This window comes from Thalassophryne amazonica, chromosome 7, assembly GCF_902500255.1.
Source record: "Thalassophryne amazonica chromosome 7, fThaAma1.1, whole genome shotgun sequence".
NCBI lineage: Eukaryota > Metazoa > Chordata > Actinopteri > Batrachoidiformes > Batrachoididae > Thalassophryne > Thalassophryne amazonica.
The window spans coordinates 63,574,858-63,595,523 of NC_047109.1; the positions used below are offsets into that span (position 1 = coordinate 63,574,858).

The 20,666-nt window shown below is 41.5% G+C and overlaps 1 protein-coding gene across 6 annotated transcripts in view; it reads right to left on the minus strand.

Annotated features, from left to right (window-relative positions):
• Positions 1-5,635: 5,635 nt before the first annotated feature.
• etv1 (ETS variant transcription factor 1) overlaps positions 5,636-20,666 on the minus strand; it is a 55,880-nt gene continuing 40,849 nt past the window's right edge. For all 6 annotated transcript variants that reach the window (XM_034174324.1, XM_034174327.1, XM_034174323.1 and 3 more), the window contains 3 exons: positions 13,683-13,852; positions 10,949-11,050; positions 5,636-7,353 (listed from right to left, as the gene is read on the minus strand). In XM_034174324.1, coding sequence (XP_034030215.1) covers positions 7,132-7,353; positions 10,949-11,050; positions 13,683-13,852 — 494 coding nt within the window. In that variant the 3' untranslated portion in view covers positions 5,636-7,131. The remainder of the gene's footprint in view (positions 7,354-10,948; positions 11,051-13,682; positions 13,853-20,666) is intronic.

Genomic DNA, 20,666 nt, shown 5'->3' on the forward strand with positions numbered 1-20,666 from the left:
CCGCAGACAGCTAGAGTGCACATGTGCGCACCGCCGATCTAGCAGTTCACTCAGTCCATGTGAAAAACTTGCCAACGGATGGGCCGGTTGTTGCTGGTAGGCTTTCATTCTGTCTTTTTTCTGATGCTGTTGAGCTATTTATGGAGTATGTTCATGTCCGACTTGGTTTTTGTAGTTGTGTTTTTAGCTTTCTCATTTATAACAAATGGGATACGTGTTTCAGACGGATTGATATGGAAGCCAGTCGGCTATTGGAAAATATTGGACCAAAAATCAGCCAATCAGAGTGCACATATAGCCTCACAGCCATGTAATAATAGTATTTACACCCTTGTATTTTTACAGGATTTAAAATGTGTGCAGAAAAAATGTGAATGAAAGTCAGCAAGTTTAATAAAATATCCAATAAAATGTCCAAAGTTATTGAACAGCAACAACAAAATGCTTTTATATAATGAAATTAAATATAGACATACATTACTTTAAAAAAAGGCTGCACGATGAATGTATTGGAACCCAGCGATGAATTCACAATAATATCACTGTTACAGCCAGTTTGCTTTAGACAAGTCAGGGGACGGATAAACTAAGATTTCTAAAAGTCACTGAATTGGACTCTGCTCCTAATTGCTCCTAATGAGCAGCTGAGTGTCTGTGTGTGAATGGATGAATGTGACGCATCACTGAAAAGCAATTTCAGCATCTGCAAAAGAGTTATAGAAATGCTTTCAAGGTGGCATACTGGTTGTATTTCTTAAGGATTGGTGTACAACCCAAAATAAAAATAAAAAGCTGGGGCAGTATAGAAAATGCAAGTAAAGAACGCTAAAGTGATTCTTTCCTTTACTTTGAATTTTATTTCTTCCAAGTCAATTCAGGGGATGGATAAAGTAAGATTTCTAAGTCACTGAATTGGACTCTTTATATCAGTCATGAAGCACTACAATATACAAACAGTGTGCTGCAGGGTAAATGTGTCTAGTAGGCAGTTCTTAAAAACTGAGTTACAAGGCAAGAAGGAGTGAGGAAAGCCACCAAGACACCCTGAGAACTCTGGGCTCTGTGGCTGTGATTGCAGAAACTGTGCATATTTCAGCTTTTGTTTGCTGCATCACCAGTTACACAGCTTCATGGTGGAGTGAATCAGGGAAGGAGTGTCTTACAAGAAATCAGATGAAATCTGTCCCCCTAGAGTAGAAGCCTCCTGTGCACCTCTTTGCACTACGCTCTCCAGAAATCATCACCATCTGCTGTGCCACTGCTACCGACATGGCATCTCTGCAAATTACCAACAGGAAACCACACTGCAAAACATTAGCTAACTTGCTGAAGACAGTTGACCTCTAATGATGCATCATCTTCAGGTCTGAACAAGAGTTTCTACTCACGTCCAATGTTCTTGAACTTCAAAACAGCCTCAGTATCATTATCACAGACGCCCCACCATTTCTGCTTTTGCTTAGTTCTTACCACTCCTTACCACTTCCCAGACCACCAGCCACATCATAAGCCCCACTCAGACCATCACTCGCTTTTACCGTGATCCCACTAGAGATGCTCTACCAGCTATCACATCATCCGCCAAAACAATCACATGATCCAGAGCATCCTAGAGAGACAAAACAAGATGAATTATATTCAGTCCTCTAATCTCAACTCAGTGATTGTTTTTCTTTGAATTTTTAGTATTGTTTATGTTTGTTCTCCCCTCAAGTATGTTGGTGTGGTCAGCCAACTACATGTGTTTGTAATATTTGTAACTGTATGAACTTGGGTTGAATAAAACACTCTTTTTTGCAAAGTTTAGTCTGTGAGTTTGAGACTGATAACTCAGTCCATAACAGTCCAGCTTTGCCAGTGAAATCCACAAACACATGTAACTCTTTCAGAGTCTCATTGTATCTTGGTGGCTTCCCTCACTTGTCTACTTCTTGCTTGGCCACTCAGGTTTTGCTTACTCCACTCAGATTTACAATACATGGTTTGGGGAGGAGGTGGCTGGAGGTTAGACAGGCGGGTTCGTGACCAAAGGATCCCCGCTTCACTTACCTGTCAGACAGGCAACTCAGTAAATTGCCCTTGAGCAAGGTTCTTAATCTTGTTGCCCCCAATTGATCCTAATGAGCAGCTGAATGTCTGTGTGTGAATGGATGAATGTGAGGCATCACTGAAAAGCACTTTCAGCATCTGCAAAAGAGTTATAAAAATGCATTCACAGTAGCATACTGGTTGTATTTCTTAAGGATTGACATACAACCCAAAATAAAAATAAAAAGCTGGGACAGTATAGAAAATGCAAATAAAGAACTCCAAAGTGATTCTTTCTTTTACTTTGAATTTTAATTCTTCCATACCAGGCTATTGCTAACACCCAAAACATGGAACTGAAAACAGTCCAGTATAGGTGCACTTGCTGCGTTAGCTTGTTGAAAAGGTGCCTTGGCTACTTGAAGTGTGCATTATATTACAAAAACAATAAAGAGACAAAAGTCACAATTTGGCAGGATTATTTTTTAAAATTAATTTACTGTCAACCTGATCGCATGCCAGTTTGTGATGGCAACACAAAAAGTGATTTAAACTGTATTAGGGATATGTGCAATATGCATGAACCATCTGTGTGACTTTTGTGCAAATGTATGTGTAATATTCGTGTGTGTATTAAGTTATGTGCAATATGCATGAGTTATGTAATTATGCCTTGGCAGCTTTATCTGTGCAGCTCTTGGAGTCCAAGATAAATTTCCCAGAAGGGACAATAAAGTGTATCGTATCGTATCATATCATATCTTAGAATCTATTAGTTTGTGATACTGTCACACAAAGGTAACATATTTCGTGATGGTATTACGAAATTTGGGGTGATGTGATGGGGGGTGTGGGGGTAATGTTTAGGGTGAGAGTTAGGCTTGAAAATAATGAACTAAACTTGACAGCGTCATGTAAATGTGATGCCTTTCATGACTGTATCATTAAAAAGCGTGAGACTGGGCTGTTACTCTATAACCCATCTGCATAGCTGTGCGGGTCCAGTTCCCCAGGTTGGTAACCACAAAGCCATGATTTGGAGTGCACAAAGAAAGCAGGTTCTAGAAATTTTTTAATTTCCAAGGTGTGTTCAGATAATCTGCTACACAGACTTCACTAGGTGATTTCAAACAGATGTACCTTTGGCAAACGGGCAAAAAAAAAGCTTTGTGGATAATAAAACCATTTACTAAGGCAGCCTTGAAGTGGACCAGCAACCGTAATAGAGGCAGCTATTATAGATGCTTTATAATTTCCCTGCTTTTTCCTCTTAGAACCTCTGTTGTTCCTCTGAATTACCCCTGAATGATTTATGCTCACTGGTCTGGCCACTGATAGACCCTGGCAACACAGATAGAAACACACTTAAGGCTTTTTGGTGTGTAAACACACTGTATTAAAAGCCAACTTGTTTCAAACGACCAAACACATTTGCTCCAGCGGGAGCTGCTCGGTGTCATTTTGCTTGTCAAATACTGCCGTGTCACAGCCAATCAGGGGGCACCGTGGACAACACAAGCCATTTAACCTCAGCAAACACAGTGTGTCACAAAGAGCGAGGATGACTTAAGAGCCTGAGCAAACACTGCCAAGAGCCATCGGGCACGAATCAAGGCGGCCCGGCTGAGGACAAGTCACTCTCGTAATGGGTTTGTGATGACTCAAGATCGAATGGCCATCTGTTTGTTACAGTGGGGGTGCACCGCCATTCACAGCTCAGATACACAGAATATTAGCGCAGTCGGCAGTGCAGAGGAGGGGAGGACTTGGCCGGTGGCACAGGAAGTCAAGCATATGTCCATAAATGGTAAATATGTCGGTAGTGGAGGCCCAGAATCTCTGAACTGAGGCGAAGATAACAGGATTTGCATGGTGATTTTCATCCTCAGTTCCATGACGCCTTAAAAGGTGTAAGACAAGTAAATCCTCATAATGACCTTAAGATCTGCCCAACATGCAGGTGTAAAGTGCTGCAGTGCCAATGGGCAGTCACCTTATCAACAACGTGACAAGCTGAGGGCTCACCACATATTTAAAACACCGAGACATTTGCATGGGATTTCAATGAGAGGACTTTGAATAAACCGCAGTCATTTGTGTCCGGTCTGTAACCGTGAAGATCATTTGAACAACACAAAGTCAACCATGTACACCCTCAGAGGCTGAGAACTGCTGCCACGCACAGCGCCGCAGCCGAAGCACTATTGCCAATACAACCCCACAACACTGTGAAAATTCTGTCTGGAAGATGTTCTCTTCTTATTTTTTGAATGTATTCCCATTTTCTTCATTAACTTGCGCATATGTAAATATTTCAAAGCCTTCTTCACACTGATGTAAAAATCTAGTCAAAAATTATTTGTTGTCAGCTAAGAATTTAAATGTAAGGTTCAGATTCCTAAACACCATCAAACCCTCCAAAGTCCTTCTGGCAGCTACAGCGCCACTCTCACACCTGACTGACGGTGTTTCTGTTTGACATCCACACCGGAGGTGTAAGCTCCTGTGATTGCCTTGGTATCTACGATCCTGGTTTTGTGAGACACTTAGTAAGATGTCTTAAAAATGCCTAATTTGTGATTAAACATGGCAGGTGCATCGGGCCTATCAATGGGAAGCAGTGATTTGACTTCAAGGTTGATGGAAACACACTCCCCAGGTGAGTGGAGCCAATGATCAGTCCTGTGAGTGACTCTCCTTTTGGGACGACGACAAGTTGTACCCAGAAGTGTACACCTAACAATCTTGGAATTTTGGTATGAGATTAGCAATATTGTTGCATGTTTGTGTCCTTAAACAATAATGCCTTGGTTCCTAAAATTTAGTCAAGTAAATTACGCCCCCCCCCCCCCCCCCCCCCACCCCCAATTATCATGAAATTATGTATGTAGTTTGGAGTTCTTTGTAACTACAAGAGCATTACAAGTGTAATACTTTCTTTCTACATGTGAAAACATAAGTTATTGTGATCAAATATGGCCATTTAAAAGACAAACCTAAATTTGAAATATGATTCATATTAAAATCATTAATCGGTTTTGTATGTGATATCAGAAGCTGTTAAAAAAAATCCTCAGGGAAGCAATCAGATGTTTAACATTAAGGGCAATACCACTCAGTACAATCAATAAAAAAATGTTAGAGAGGGAAGTGTAATAGGTTGGCTTGTAACCTGCTCTGACAAATTAAGGCAAGTAGTGTTTTTTCATTACTTACACATCCGTTTTCATTTCTTTCCAACTGTGGAACCAATTAAACATGGCTCCTTTAAATTAGTCATTGATTTTTAGCAATAGTGACACTTTACAGAAGAAAATGATACCTTTAAGAGACTGCAATCTTTTTTCTCACTTAATACCCATCTTGTAAAAGCACCAGAGATGAAGGACAAAAACAATTCAGCCACATGAAAAAAAGGATTAAATTAGCCATTGATTTTTCACTTTGGGTAAATATTTTTTGGTCAGGAATTTTCACTGCAACCTGGAAATTGACACATCTGTAATTTATTAGTCTTCACCGACTCAGGGTTTTTTAACTTATTGTGTTTTTACCTTGTCAGTATGTTACATTCATACGGTGAAACGAAACACTTGTGATTTAGATTTTTAGGGATATTTTATTACAGAATTTCTGTTGTTGCCATTACCATCCCAGACACGCAAGAACAAAATTCAGACAGATTCTTTTAAAATTGCTGTTAAACAGAAAAGAAAAAAAAAGAAAGAAAAAGAAATCCAAAATGGCAAGCCATGGCTGCTGTACATTTTTTTTTGACAACAAATGTAATTTACAGTTTGAAGCAGCAACAAAATGTGTGTTTACCTGGAACACTTTTTTTAATCACATCACATTATAATATTTATTATATCTGCATCCCAAAAAATTAAACCCTATCGATGGCAATGGTTTTAAGCACAAATATATACACATCATGATTCTTCTGCAAATCAAAAGTAAAAAATAAATAAATCAAGGGCAATTCTGGATTTTGTCTTTGATTGTAAGTTTTTATTTTCTAACTCAAATCTCATATTCTGTTGCTTCTCCACATTGACTATGCACACTTTCACCTGGTATTTATTGAAAAACTGAACATCCGAATGACAAACCAATAACTGATGCTTTGATGTATTTTAAAATACAAATGGACCTGCTGTTTACAGTGTATTCATGAATGGGTTAATTTACAGTGGCCTGTACCTTAAAACCATTGTACTAAATGCACAGAATTTTTCATCCACACAATTCAATATTAAGTGCATCCTTGTGTGCCAAAGTGTCATCTTTACTAAACCACAAGGTTCTCAGCAGGTCAGAGAACAATCCAGTGGAGTTTATATTATTACATCAAAAACATCTCTTTACAATTAGAGTTTGAGTGGACGAGGGGACAGAAATGATTGACAGACAAAGGTGCCACTTTCCAACTGCTGGTGAGGATGTCCTGGCTGATGGTTAACATAGTCTCTTTTATTATCATCACATTACTTTTTCCAAGTCTATAATCATGTCACACTGCCATAAAAGTATCATTACAACGTGTGGCTGCATGTACTTAAATGAGCATGAAAGCACATGATGGTTGTTTGCAGGGAAAATAAAGGAGAGCTGAACAAAAGTGAGGGTCGGGATCATCCTGGGATTGCGGCATGTGTGCAGACGAGGCTGTTTCTTTTCCGGCAAACATCACAAGTCTTAAGAATCGGTCCTTGGATGATAAGAGGCCACTCAGTGTTGTGTCATACCACATGCCACATAGTTGAAATCATAAAACTATAAAAAAAAATCCTACATTAATTTATAAACTGTGAAAAGCAAACCCCAGCTAGCTACTCTAGCTAACCCTGGCAGGTTACCATCGCACTGGTCCAGTCCATAAAGTGCACTATCCATCCTGCATCAAAAACAAAAACTAAAAGCAGATGAGGGTGGGTGAGAAAGGGGAACAAAGAGGAAGACAGGGAGAGAAATGGGACGCTCCACAGCATGTGTATACTGAGTCTTTTTCCCAGAGTGACTGTGAACGTGAGGACATGACACTTTGAGGAGTGGCAATCAGTTTAGGTGACGTAGAGATGTGTGTGTGTGTGTGGGCTGGCATTAATAAACATAGCCCTCACTATAGGGGTGTGGCTGGCAGTAGGGCCCTTCCTGTACGTAGGTCATGTTTTCATCAAAGTGCGACAATGGCACTGTGTCCTCTTCGTTGATCTGACGCTCCATGTCTGTCTTCAGCACTGGCCGCTGATTGTCTGGAAACGCCATGGAGAACAAGGCCTCGGGGTCACACACAAACTTGTACACGTATCTCTCACCTGCCACCTGGTGGGAGTCAGACAGGAGCACATCAAGATTGGGGAAGAAAAAAGTTGTTTTTCTTAGAAGTCTTTAACAATCAAAATGTGAGACAAGATTCAAAACAGAACTCCTGGAAGTTGATGCGCATGTGACATGGACACATAAATTCTAAAATAAAAAGTCTTTGAGCCAAAGACATGTGTTATCACAAACATGAATAAAAAATGTGGACAAACCTTCAGTTTTCTGTATTTCAATAGACTGTTGTGACATTCTCAATGCACATGCTAAGTAGTGTATAAATCTCACGTGACTAAGCGTGAGTTCCCACCTCCGCTGTCAGCATGGGGACCATAAATTGCCTATTCATCCAAAACACATACGAGTAGCAGCTCTCACAGCTTATTCCACAGGGCACCATTGTACTATGATCATCCACGATCCAAAAAGTGCTAAAACAGGATGAAACGGCTTAATTCGGCTTGCCTCCTACCACTTGTGTTCTCAACCAAGAAACCAGCCTATTTCTACACGGACATCTGTTGTGAGTGGACTGTTGTCTCTGTGTGTTTTTGCTATACAGTCTGCTTCAGCTGAAAATAAAAACTATTTAGATTTTTTATGCTGGTGGTGTTACAGATAATAACATAAACACTGACAAAACATTAATTTTAAAATAACATAGATTTTTTTTTTATTTCTTTATTTCTGGTGATTTGCAAGATAGTTATTACTGGGGAAAAAGAAAGAACCGAACCGTGACTTCTGTGTGTGTGTGTGTGTGTTTGTGTATATATATATATATATATATATATATATATATATATATATATATATATATATATATATATATACACTCAACAAAAATATAAACGCAACACTTTTGGTTTTGCTCCCATTTTGTATGCGATGAACTCAAAGATCTAAAACTTTTTCCACATATACAATATCACCATTTCCCTCAAATATTGTTCACAAACCAGTCGAAATCTGTGATAGTGAGCACTTCTCCTTTGCTGAGATAATCCATCCCACCTCACAGGTGTGCCATATCAAGATGCTGATTAGACACCATGATTAGTGCACAAGTGTGCCTTAGACTGTCCACAATAAAAGGCCACTCTGAAAGATGCAGTTTTATCACACAGCACAATGCCACAGATGTCGCAAGATTTGAGGGAGCGTGCAATTGGCATGCTGACAGCAGGAATGTCAACCAGAGCTGTTGCTCGTGTATTGAATGTTCATTTCTCTACCATAAGCCGTCTCCAAAGGCGTTTCAGAGAATTTGGCACTACATCCAACCAGCCTCACAACCGCAGACCACGTGTAACCACACCAGCCCAGGACCTCCACATCCAGCATGTTCACCTCCAAGATCGTCTGAGACCAGTCACTCGGACAGTTGCTGGAACAATCGGTTTGCATAACCAAAGAATTTCTGCAGAAACTGTCAGAAACCGTCTCAGAGAAGCTCATCTGCATGCTCGCCGTCCTCATCGGGGTCTCGACCTGACTCCAGTTCGTCGTCGTAACCGATTTGAGTGGGCAAATGCTCACATTCGCTGCCGTTTGGCACGTTGGTGAGGTGTTCTCTTCACGGATGATGCGTAGGAGATGTGTTGCACTGCATGAGGCAAATGGTGGTCACACCAGATACTGACTGGTATCCCCCCCCAATAAAACAAAACTGCACCTTTCAGAGTGGCCTTTTATTGTGGGCAGTCTAAGGCACACCTGTGCACTAATCATGGTGTCTAATCAGCATCTTGGTATGGCACACCTGTGAGGTGGGATGGATTATCTCAGCAAAGGAGAAGTGCTCACTATCACAGATTTCGACTGGTTTGTGAACAATATTTGAGGGAAATGGTGATATTGTGTATGTGGAAAAAGTTTTAGATCTTTGAGTTCATCTCATACAAAATGGGAGCAAAACCAAAAGTGTTGCGTTTATATTTTTGTTGAGTATATATATACGAGGTCTGTTAGAAAACTATCCGACCTTTTTATTTTTTGCAAAAACTATATGGATTTGAATCATGTGCGCTTGCATCAGCCAAGCTTGAACCTTCGTGCGCATGCGTGAGTTTTTTCACGCCTGTCGGTTGCGTCATTTGCCTGTGAGCACGCTTTGAGTGAGCAGTGGTCCACCCCCCTCGTCGGATTTTTATTGAGAGGAAAATGTCTGAACGATTTGGAGCTTTGCTGCATCAAATTTTTCCAGAAACTGTGAGGGACAGCCAGGTGGAAACCATTCGGAAGATTCAGACGGCTTTCAGGGACGATTCTATGGGGATCACACAGATTAAGGAGTGTTACAACCGGTTTAAAGACAGCGCACAATGGCGGAGGGCGCAACACGCTCCAAGCGGCGATGGACAGGCTGAAATGACCAGATCATTTCCAAACTGAATGCTGTGTTGATCCGGGACGTCGTCTGACTACTACAGAAATGGCAGAAGAGGTGGACATCAGCACTTTTTCGGCACATTCCACTGTTACATGAGTTGTTGTCATGAAAAGACGTGCGGAGGAATTCGCGCGTCGGGACAGAGCCGCTAATGGCGCGGGACAAAAAGCAACGCCGTGATGAAGCCTCACAGGACATGTTGTGGCATGTCCAGCTCATCCACAATTTCTCAGATAGTCACACGACTGAAAAGCCACCGAAAGCCGTCTGAATCTTCCGAATGGTGCAAGAGCTGGGCATGTTACAACATGTCCTGTGAGACCAACACGGAGGTGCTTTTGTCCCGCGCCATTAGTGGCTCTGTGGCGAATTCCTCTGCTCCTCTTTCCATGACAAAAACTCCTGTAACAGTGGAATGTGCCGAAAAAGTGGTATGTCCACCTCTTCTGCCATTTCTGTAGTAGTCAGATGACGTGCCGGATCAACACAGCGTTCAGTTTGGAAATGATCTGGTCGTTTCAGCCTGTTGATCACCGCTCGGACTGCGGCGTGCCCTCTGCCATTGTGCGCCATCTTTAAACCGGTTGTAACACTCCTTAATCTGTGTGATCCCCATAGAATCATCCCTGAAAGCCGTCTGAATCTTCCGAATGGTTTCCACCTGGCTGTCTCTCACAGTTTCTGGAAAAATCTGATGCTGCAAAGCTCCAAATCGTTCAGACATTTTCCTCACAATAAAAATCCGACGAGGGGGTGGACCACTGCTCACTCAAAGCGTGCTCACAGGTGAATGACGCAACCGACAGGCGTGAAAAAACTCACGCATGTGCAGGAAGTTCAAGCTTGGCTGACGCAAGCGCACATGATTCAAATCCATATAGTTTTTGCAAAAAATAAAAAGGTCAGATAGTTTTCTAACAGACCTCGTATATATATATATATATATATATATATATATATATATATATATATATATATATATATATATATATATTTAGTAGTTCTGTCATTTTTGTTTTTAAACTTTTAATGTGTTCTGAGGAACAAAATGTGTTTCTACAATCTCCACTTTCGCCCCCTCACAATCAGAGCTCATCTGGATCTCAGGTAGTAACATAAACTTTATTGTCTATTTTGTGTCGCTTGTCCATCATTTGAAAACAAATTTCTATTTTTTTATTTGACTATTTGCATTTGCGTTTATACCTTCTGCATGATTCCCTTCTCGTAGTAGTAGCGAAGCGACCGACTGAGTTTGTCGTAATTCATGGCTGGTCGATTCTTCTGGATCCCCCACCTGCGTGCCACCTTTGTAACACACAAACACACAGGTTATCAGCCAGCAGACACAAACTGAGCAACAGTAGGATCCCACACATAAACAGACATGCATTATGGCATTTTGTGTTGCGTTAAAACTTCTTAATCCATATTTTCCTAATAACAGCAATTCAAGTGCATCCAGACCAGGCAGACCTGACCAGGAATGTGTTCATTAGAAGCTTGTCACATGCCCAGTGGAAAAGGCAGCAGATGTTACAGCACCTGTCTGCCAGACCACCCGCCACCAAAACCCACAACTCGCTTCAGCTTTTATCCTGCACTTTTCCTTTTTTTTCCCAGTGTAACTACTCTTTCCTTTGTCATTACCTCCTATTGTCCTACAACCTCCTTTATCAAAGCATCCACCATCTTTTCTCCTCCTTGAAGTCGCTGACATGCATCACCTGTCCGGTACAAAGGTAGAAAGCTGGTCGCTGGTGTTTGTCTTGCAGGGGGGTCAGCTGATGGAGCTCCCTGTTAGTTGCAGCTGTTTTGTGCTTCGAGACATCGTCAGCCCACATGGACCAGTGCCAGGTACTACTCCCTGATCTCCTCCTTGCTACATTCCCACCCGCAGCACACACTCTGTATCTTCCTCTATCCTCCAGCAGTGTGCAGCAGCGACTGAGCCCCAGTGTGCATGAGTGCACACACACTCAGTCCATTTGCACTTTAAAAGGTCTAAATCCTAACATGAATTATAGTTTGACTATGTTCCATGAAGTACTTAACAAGGACAAGGCCACTGACTGACTATTACAGTCAGTCAGAGGAACTCAAGTGATTTAATAAGGTTCTATAAGGTTCTTTTACTGTGACTGGACAACTTTTGTCTGTTGCATCACCAGTCACACAGCTTCATGGAACAGAGAAGAACAGAGAATGATTTTCTTTAAAAGATTTCTGGGAGTTTTTCAGATAGTAAATGGCAGACACAAACCTAGATCTGATGTTTTGTCCAAGAATACTATCTTTAATTCATTCTGCAGCAAAAGTAATTTCAGAATGTTTATCTGCTGACAGATTGTTAGTTAACGATATGAACTGTATCAACTGGTATCAGGGTGGGCAGATCACATCTCCTGATGTCAATCCAAACGTGGTGTTGACAGCAAAAAACACATGGCCACCAGTGAACATATAAAGTTAACACAGCTTCAATTTCAGTGGCTTTCTGCACTGGTGTCTTAAATATTCCATAAGACAGTACAGGAGGGTGGTGCAAACAGCTGCCACCTCATCTGCATGCAACCTAGTTCTTCTGTTTCATATTTAATTAACGTATGTAAGTGGGAATTTAAAAAATAACAGTGCTTATGGACATTTGGTTGGAATAGAGAATGCCATATCTTAGAGACTGTAACATACTGAAAACCTGAGTACACCGAGTGCAACAATTAAAATTAGCTGCTACTACAATATAATGTAAGAAGTTAAAAGTTAGAAATACTGTCTATTGTTACTGTTTTATATACGAGGTCTGTGAGAAAAGTATCCGACCTTTTAATTTTATGCAAAAAATATATGGATTTGATTCATATGTTTTTACGTCAGCCAAGCTTGAACCTCCGTGCGCATGCGTGAGTTTTTTCACGCCTGTCGGTTGCGTCATTCGCCTGTGGGCAGGCTTTGAGTGAGCACTGGTCCACCCCTCTCGTCGTTTTTTCATTGCGAGGAAATGGCGGAATGATTTGGGCTTTGTTCCATCACAATTTTTTCAGAAACTGTTAGAGACAGGCAGCTGGAAACCATTCGGAAAATTCACATGGCTTTCGGTGAAAATTTTATGGCCTTCACAGAGATTAAGGAGTGTTACTACCGCTTTAAGGACGGCCCACAATGGCGCACGGCGCGCCGCGCTCCGAGCCGCGATCGACAGGCAGAAACCACCATTTCATTTCTAAACGGATGGCTGTGTCGATCCGGGACCGTCGTGTGCAATTTCTCTGGTTATCACAAGAGCTGGACATCAGCCATTTTCCGGCAGATTTCACTTTTAACAAGAGATTTTGTCATGGAAAGCCGCGCGGAGGCTTCGCACGTCATGACGGAGCCGCTGATGGAGCGAGACAAAGAACACCTCCGTTTTGGAGTGTCAGAGGACAAGTTGGGACATGCCCAGCTCTCCACAATTTCTCTTATACTCACTCGACTGGTAAGCCACTGAAAGCCGATATAGGCATGTTCCAACTTGTCCGTGCGCCATTGTGGGCCATCCTTAAAGCTGTAGTAACACTCCTTAATCTCTGTGAAGCCCATAACATTTTCACCGAAAGCCATGTGAATTTTCCGAATGGTTTCCAGCTGCCTGTCTCTAACAGTTTCTGAAAAAATTCTGATGGAACAAAGCCCAAATCATTCCGCCATTTCCTCGCAATGAAAAAACGACGAGAGGGGTCGACCAGTGCCCACTCAAAGCCTGCCCACAGGCGAATGACAACCGACAGGCGTGAAAAAACTCACGCATGCGCACGAAGGTTCAAGCTTGGCTGACGTAAAAACATATGAATCAAATCCATATATTTTTTGCATAAAATAAAAAGGTCGGATACTTTTCTCACAGACCTCGTATGCATTTAACACTTACAGCTGTATTTGACAAATGTTAGCTTCTCACCTCTTCTGGTTCAATGAGTTTGAATTCCATCCCCCGTCCAGTCCAGGCAATGAAGTGGGAGTTTGATGGGTCATCCAGCAGAGCCACCAGGAACTGCCACAGCTGCAAAGAGCCTCTGCGCTGATACGAGGGACCCTCGCGGTACAGGCCTGACTCTTGCTTGATGTCCCCTACAGCATGCAAAATAGATCGATGATTTTATAAAGTATGGAGCTACCACAAAAATCACTACTGATATATGAACACTGAAGTAACTTTTTACCTCTCTGTTATACTTTTCTTTACATTTGTCTGTTTGCATTATCACTTAAAAATTATTGATCTGATTTTCATGAAACATTAGAAATACTGGCTGTTTTAAATGGAAGACTCCATACGTTTTTGCCAATGATCTAAATTCAGATCAGTGTTAACTTTCTGTAGGACTGAGTGGCGTTGTGTTTCTGAGCTATATATACTCAACAAAAATATAAACGCAACACTTTTGGTTTTGCTCCCATTTTGTATGAGATGAACTCAAAGATCTAAATCTTTTTCCACATACACAATATCACCATTTCTCTCAAATATTGTTCACAAACCAGTCTAAATCTGTGATAGTGAGCACTTCTCCTTTGCTGAGAAAATCCATCCCACCTCACAGGTGTGCCATACCAAGATGCTGATTAGACACTATGATTAGTGCACAGGTGTGCCTTAGACTGCCCACAATAAAAGGCCACTCTGAAAGGTGCAGTTTTATCACACAGCACAATGCCACAGATGTTGCAAGATTTGAGGGAGCGTGCAATTGGCATGCTGACAGCAGGAATGTCAACCAGAGATGTTGCTCGTGTATTGAATGTTCATGTCTCTACCATAAGCCATCTCCAAAGTCGTTTCAGAGAATTTGGCAGTACATCCAACCAGCCTCACAACCGCAGACCACGTGTAACCACACCAGCCCAGGACCTCCACATCCAGCATGTTCACCTCCAAGATCGTCTGAGACCAGCCACTCGGACAGCTGCTGAAACAATCGGTTTGCATAACCAAAGAATTTCTGCACAAACTGTCAGAAACCGTCTCAGGGAAGCTCATCTGCATGCTTGTCGTCCTCATCGGGGTCTCGACCTGACTCCAGTTTGTCGTCGTAACCGACTTGAGTGGGCAAATGCTCACATTCGCTGGCGTTTGGCACGTTGGAGAGATGTTCTCTTCACGGATGATGCGAAGGAGATGTGTTGCACTGCATGAGGCAAATGGTGGTCACACCAGATACTGACTGGTATCCCCCCCCAATAAAACAAAACTGCACCTTTCAGAGTGGCCTTTTATTGTGGGCAGTCTAAGGCACACCTGTGCACTAATCATGGTGTCTAATCAGCATCTTGGTATGGCACACCTGTGAGGTGGGATGGATTATCTCAGCAAAGGAGAAGTGCTCACTATCACAGATTTCAACTGGTTTGTGAACAATATTTGAGGGAAATGGTGATATCGTGTATGTAGAAAAAGTTTTAGATCTTTGAGTTCATCTCATACAAAATGGGAGCAAAACCAAAAGTGTTGCGTTTATATTTTTGTTGAGTATGTTTTGATTAAAACTGGAGTGCATGTGTGTTGTATAATTGACTGTTTACAAATACAGATAGCTTGAACAGATATTCCCGGTGTGGCAGATTGAACACTTCTGACAACTGCTGCAAGGTGTGGTAAACTGTGATAAACTGTGACCATTAATTCTTTGATTTACTGCTTATCTTAAAGATGACTGTTTTGGGGATTTAATTTTTTATTTATTTATTTTTCATGCATTTCTTTTGTGTTTGTGAATGCAATCCATGTGAGCTGTAGATTCGTTAATGGTTTATAAATATAATATAAAAAATAAACTGTGACTTCTAATAATGTGATTTACTGCTTTTGGTAACGATAATGACAGTGTTTGGGGGGTATTTATTCATTTATTTTTCATCTGTTTGGTTTGTTTTTGTGATCCTGGGAACGCGTGGTTTGTATGACTTGACCTTTGAACTTACCCAGCAGTACCTGCGGCACTTAAACTTGAAAATGGATTACTGCAATAATTACTGAAAACACACAGAGATGTATTTATTTGTTCTTTACTTATTTTGGCTAGTTTGTGATATGATTGCTCTACTCTTCAGTAGTTTAAGCTAAAACAATGCATTATTATGTTTTAATCACTGTATTTAAAATTTTAATTTGCAAAGGAAAAATTAGCTACAGCTGTAAAACAAATTTAGCAGAGTGAAAACTGTAAAATAACAGTAAACAGAAACATATAAAGTAGGAACGATGGGATGACATCACAACTCTATGCGGTTAGGGAGACAACGTTTCTTTCAATAAGAAGAACTGTTAAAAAAAACTTTCTCGTGTGTGATTGGAATTGTGTGGCGATAGGAATCGCCTTTTGAATGCTTGATTAACAATGTCAGTCGCACAAAGAAATCAAATAATAGTGAAAACATGTTCGGTGCGGTGTCATAACGCATCAATCAGTCACTCCATGAGGTGTCATAACATCCGATCGGTTAGCGGCTCGGTACGGTGTTATAACAGATCAATCAGTCGCTCCGTGAGGCATCATAACATCAAGCCTGGTTCACATAGCAACTTTCTGTGTAGGCTCTCAGTTGTTCAGGTGGTTTCCATAGTAGACAAGCTGGAATCTTCGACTGGACTGGGTTGCTTGACATGAGGACGTTTCGCTTCAAATCACAGAAGCTTCCTCAGCTAAAATTCTTGCTCTGGTAGTCTGACTTCTGTCTTGACTCTTGTAGAGAAGAATAAACCAGAAGCCAACAAAAGCTGGAGTTTTTAACCTAACCAGACCCCTCCTACAAGAGGCCGACTGCTATAGGCTAGTGACTAAATAATAGCTCTAATTAGCACCTATTGTGCTCTAGTTAGCACTCTCCTAATGATGGGATGGAAGCCTCCCTTGATGGCTCCCTTGACGACTCTCCTGATGACGTGAATGACTCATTACCATGAACAAAAGACTTGTAAACAGGGGACAAAGCGTGTCTGAGACCCGCCCCCCAGTTAAGGCTGGGTTTCAACTGTTTTACAAAGAAGTGCTGGTATAGCCTCTTGTTTAAAGGTTGCTTAGTCTCACCTATGTAGTGTTCATTACAGTTTTCCTGACATCTGATATAATACACTACGAGGTCTGTCAATAAAGTATAGGTCCTTTTTATTTTTTTCAAAAACTATATGGATTTCATTCATATGTTTGTACGTCAGACATGCTTGAACCCTCGTGCGCATGCGTGAGTTTTTCCACGCCTGTCGGTGACGTCATTCGCCTGTGAGCACTCCTTGTGGGAGGAGTCGTCCAGCCCCTCGTCAGAATTCCTTTGTCTGAGAAGTTGCTGAGAGACTGGCGCTTTGTTTGATCAAAATTTTTTCTAAACCTGTGAGACACATCGAAGTGGACACGGTTCGAAAAATTAAGCTGGTTTTCGGTGAAAATTTTAACGGCTGATGAGAGATTTTGAGGTGATACTGTCGCTTTAAGAACTTCCCACGGTGCGAGACGTCGCGCAGCGCTCTCAGGCGCCGTCGTCAGCCTGTTTCAACCTGAAAACCTCCACATTTCAGGCTCTATTGATCCAGGACGTCGTGAGAGAACAGAGAAGTTTCAGAAGAAGTCGGTTTCAGCATTTTATCCGGATATTCCACTGTTAAAGGAGATTTTTTTAATGAAAGACGTGCGGACGGATTGCAGCGTCGGCTCGCAGCCGCTGCGACGCTCCGCCACAGGAAAAACACCTCCGTTGGAAGCCTTAAGGACAAGTTGGAACATGTCCAGCTGTTAAACAATTTCTCATATACTCACTCCACTGAAAGCCATCAAAAGCCACCTGGATTTTACAAATAGTTATCAACACGGAGGTGTTTTTCCTGTGCCGCCGCACCGCGCCGGCTGTGTCCCGACGCGCGGATCTATCCGCACGTCTTTCATTAAAAAAATCTCCTTTAACAGTGGAATATCCGAATATCAACACTGCATTTAATCTATTATTAGAATCAACTGGCTTTGCTCAAAATGTAAATGAGTCCACCCACCACTTTAATCATATCTTAGATCTTGTTCTGACTTGTGGTATGGAAATTGAAGACTTAACAATATTCCCTGAAAACTCCCTTCTGTCTGATTATTTATTAATAACATTTACATTTACTCTGATGGACTACCCAGCAGTGGGGAATAAGTTTCATTACACTAGACGTCTTTCAGAAAGCGCTGTAACTAGGTTTAAGGATATGATTCCTTCTTTATGTTCTCTAATGTCATATACCAACACAGAGCAGAGTAGCTACCTAAACTCTGTAAGGGAGTTAGAGTATCTCGTCAATAGATTTACATCCTCATTGAAGACAACTTTGGATGCTGTAGCTCCAACCAACATGTTTATTAGACCCCATTCCTGCCAGGCTGCTCAAGGAAGTCCTACCATTATTTAATGCTTCAATCTTAAATATGATCAATCTATCTTTGTTAGTTGGTTATGTACCACAGGCCTTTAAGGTGGCAGTAATTAAACCATTACTTAAAAAGCCATCACTTGACCCAGCTATCTTAGCTAATTATAGGCCAATCTCCAACCTTCCTTTTCTCTCAAAGATTCTTGAGAGGGTAGTTGTAAAACAGCTAACTGATCACCTGCAGAGGAATGGTCTATTTGAAGAGTTTCAGTCAGGTTTTAGAATTCATCATAGCATCACAGCATTAGTGAAGGTTACAAATGATCTTCTTATGGCTTCGGACAGTGGACTTATCTCTGTGCTTGTTCTGTTGGACCTCAGTGCTGCTTTTGATACTGTTGACCATAAAATTTTATTACAGAGATGTCATAGGTATTAAAGGCACTGCGCTGCGGTGGTTTGAATCATATTTGTCTAATAGATTACAGTTTGTTCATGTAAATGGGGAATCTTCTTCACAGACTAAAGTTAATTATGGAGTTCCACAAGGTTCTGTGCTAGGACCAATTTTATTCACTTTATACATGCTTCCCTTAGGCAGTATTATTAGACGGTATTGCTTAAATTTTCATTGTTACGCAGATGATACCCAGCTTTATTTATCCATGAAGCCAGAGGACACACACCAATTAGCTAAACTGCAGGATTGTCTTACAGACATAAAGACATGGATGACCTCTAATTTCCTGCTTTTAAACTCAGATAAAACTGAAGTTATTGTACTTGGCCCCACAAATCTTAGAAGCATGGTGTCTAACCAGATCGTTACTCTGGATGGCATTTCCCTGATCTCTAGTAATACTGTGAGAAATCTTGGAGTCATTTTTGATCAGGATATGTCATTCAAAGCGCATATTAAACAAATATGTAGGACTGCCTTTTTGCATTTACGCAATATCTCTAAAATCAGAAAGGTCTTGTCTCAGAGTGATGCTGAAAAACTAATTCATGCATTTATTTCCTCTAGGCTGGACTATTGTAATTCATTATTATCAGGTTGTCCTAAAAGTTCCCTAAAAAGCCTTCAGTTGGTTCAGAATGCTGCAGCTAGAGTACTGACGGGGACTAGCAGGAGAGAGCATATCTCACCCGTGTTGGCCTCTCGTCATTGGCTTCCTGTTAATTCTAGAATAGAATTTAAAATTCTTCTTCTTACTTATAAGGTTTTGAATAATCAGGTCCCATCTTATCTTAGGGACCTCGTAGTACCATATTACCCCATTAGAGCGCTTCGCTCTCAGACTGCGGGCTTACTTGTGGTTCCTAGGGTTTGTAAGAGTAGAATGGGAGGCAGAGCCTTCAGCTTTCAGGCTCCTCTCCTGTGGAACCAGCTCCCAATTCAGATCAGGGAGACAGATACCCTCTCTACTTTTAAGATTAGGCTTAAAACTTTCCTTTTCGCTAAGGCTTATAGTTAGGGCTGGATCGGGTGACCCTGGACCATCCCTTGGTTATGTTGCTTTAGACGTAGACTGTGGGGGGGTTCCCATGATGCACTGTTTCTTTCTCTTTTTGCTCCGTATGCATCACTCTGCATTTAATCATTAGTGATCAATCTCTGCCCCCCTTCTCGGCATGTCTTTTTCCTGGTTCTTTCCCTCAGCCCCAACCAGTCTCAGCAGAAGACTGCCCCTCCCTGAGCCTGGTTCTGCTGGAGGTTTCTTCCTGTTAAAAGGGAGTTTTTCCTTCCCACTGTGGCCAAGTGCTTGCTCATAGGGGGTCGTTTTGACCGTTGGGGTTTTTCATAATTATTGTATGGCCTTGCCTTACAATATGGAGCGCCTTGGGGCAACTGTTTGTTGTGATTTGGCGCTGTATAAGAAGAAAGTTGATTGAGTTGATTTCCTCTAGGCTGGACTATTGTAATTCATTATTATCAGGTTGTCCTAAAAGTTCCCTGAAAAGCCTTCAGTTAATTCAAAATGCTGCAGCTAGAGTACTGACAGGGACTAGAAGGAGAGAGCATATCTCACCCATATTGGCCTCTCTTCATTGGCTTCCTGTTAATTCTAGAATAGAATTTAAAATTCTTCTTCTTACTTATAAGGTTTTGAATAATCAGGTCCCATCTTATCTTAGGGACCTCATAGTACCATATCACCCCAATAGAGCGCTTCGCTCTCAGAATGCAGGCTTACTTGTAGTTCCTAGGGTTTGTAAGAGTAGAATGGGAGGCAGAGCCTTCAGCTTTCAGGCTCCTCTCCCGTGGAACCAGCTCCCAATTCGGATCAGGGAGACAGACACCCTCTCTACTTTTAAGATTAGGCTTAAAACTTTCCTTTTTGCTAAAGCTTATAGTTAGGGCTGGATCAGGTGACCCTGAATCATCCCTTAGTTATGCTGCTATAGACTTAGACTGCTGGGGGGTTCCCATGATGCACTGAGTGTTTCTTTCTCTTTTTGCTCTGTATGCACCACTCTGCATTTAATCATTAGTGATTGATCTCTGCTCCCCTCTACAGCATGTCTTTTTCCTGGTTCTCT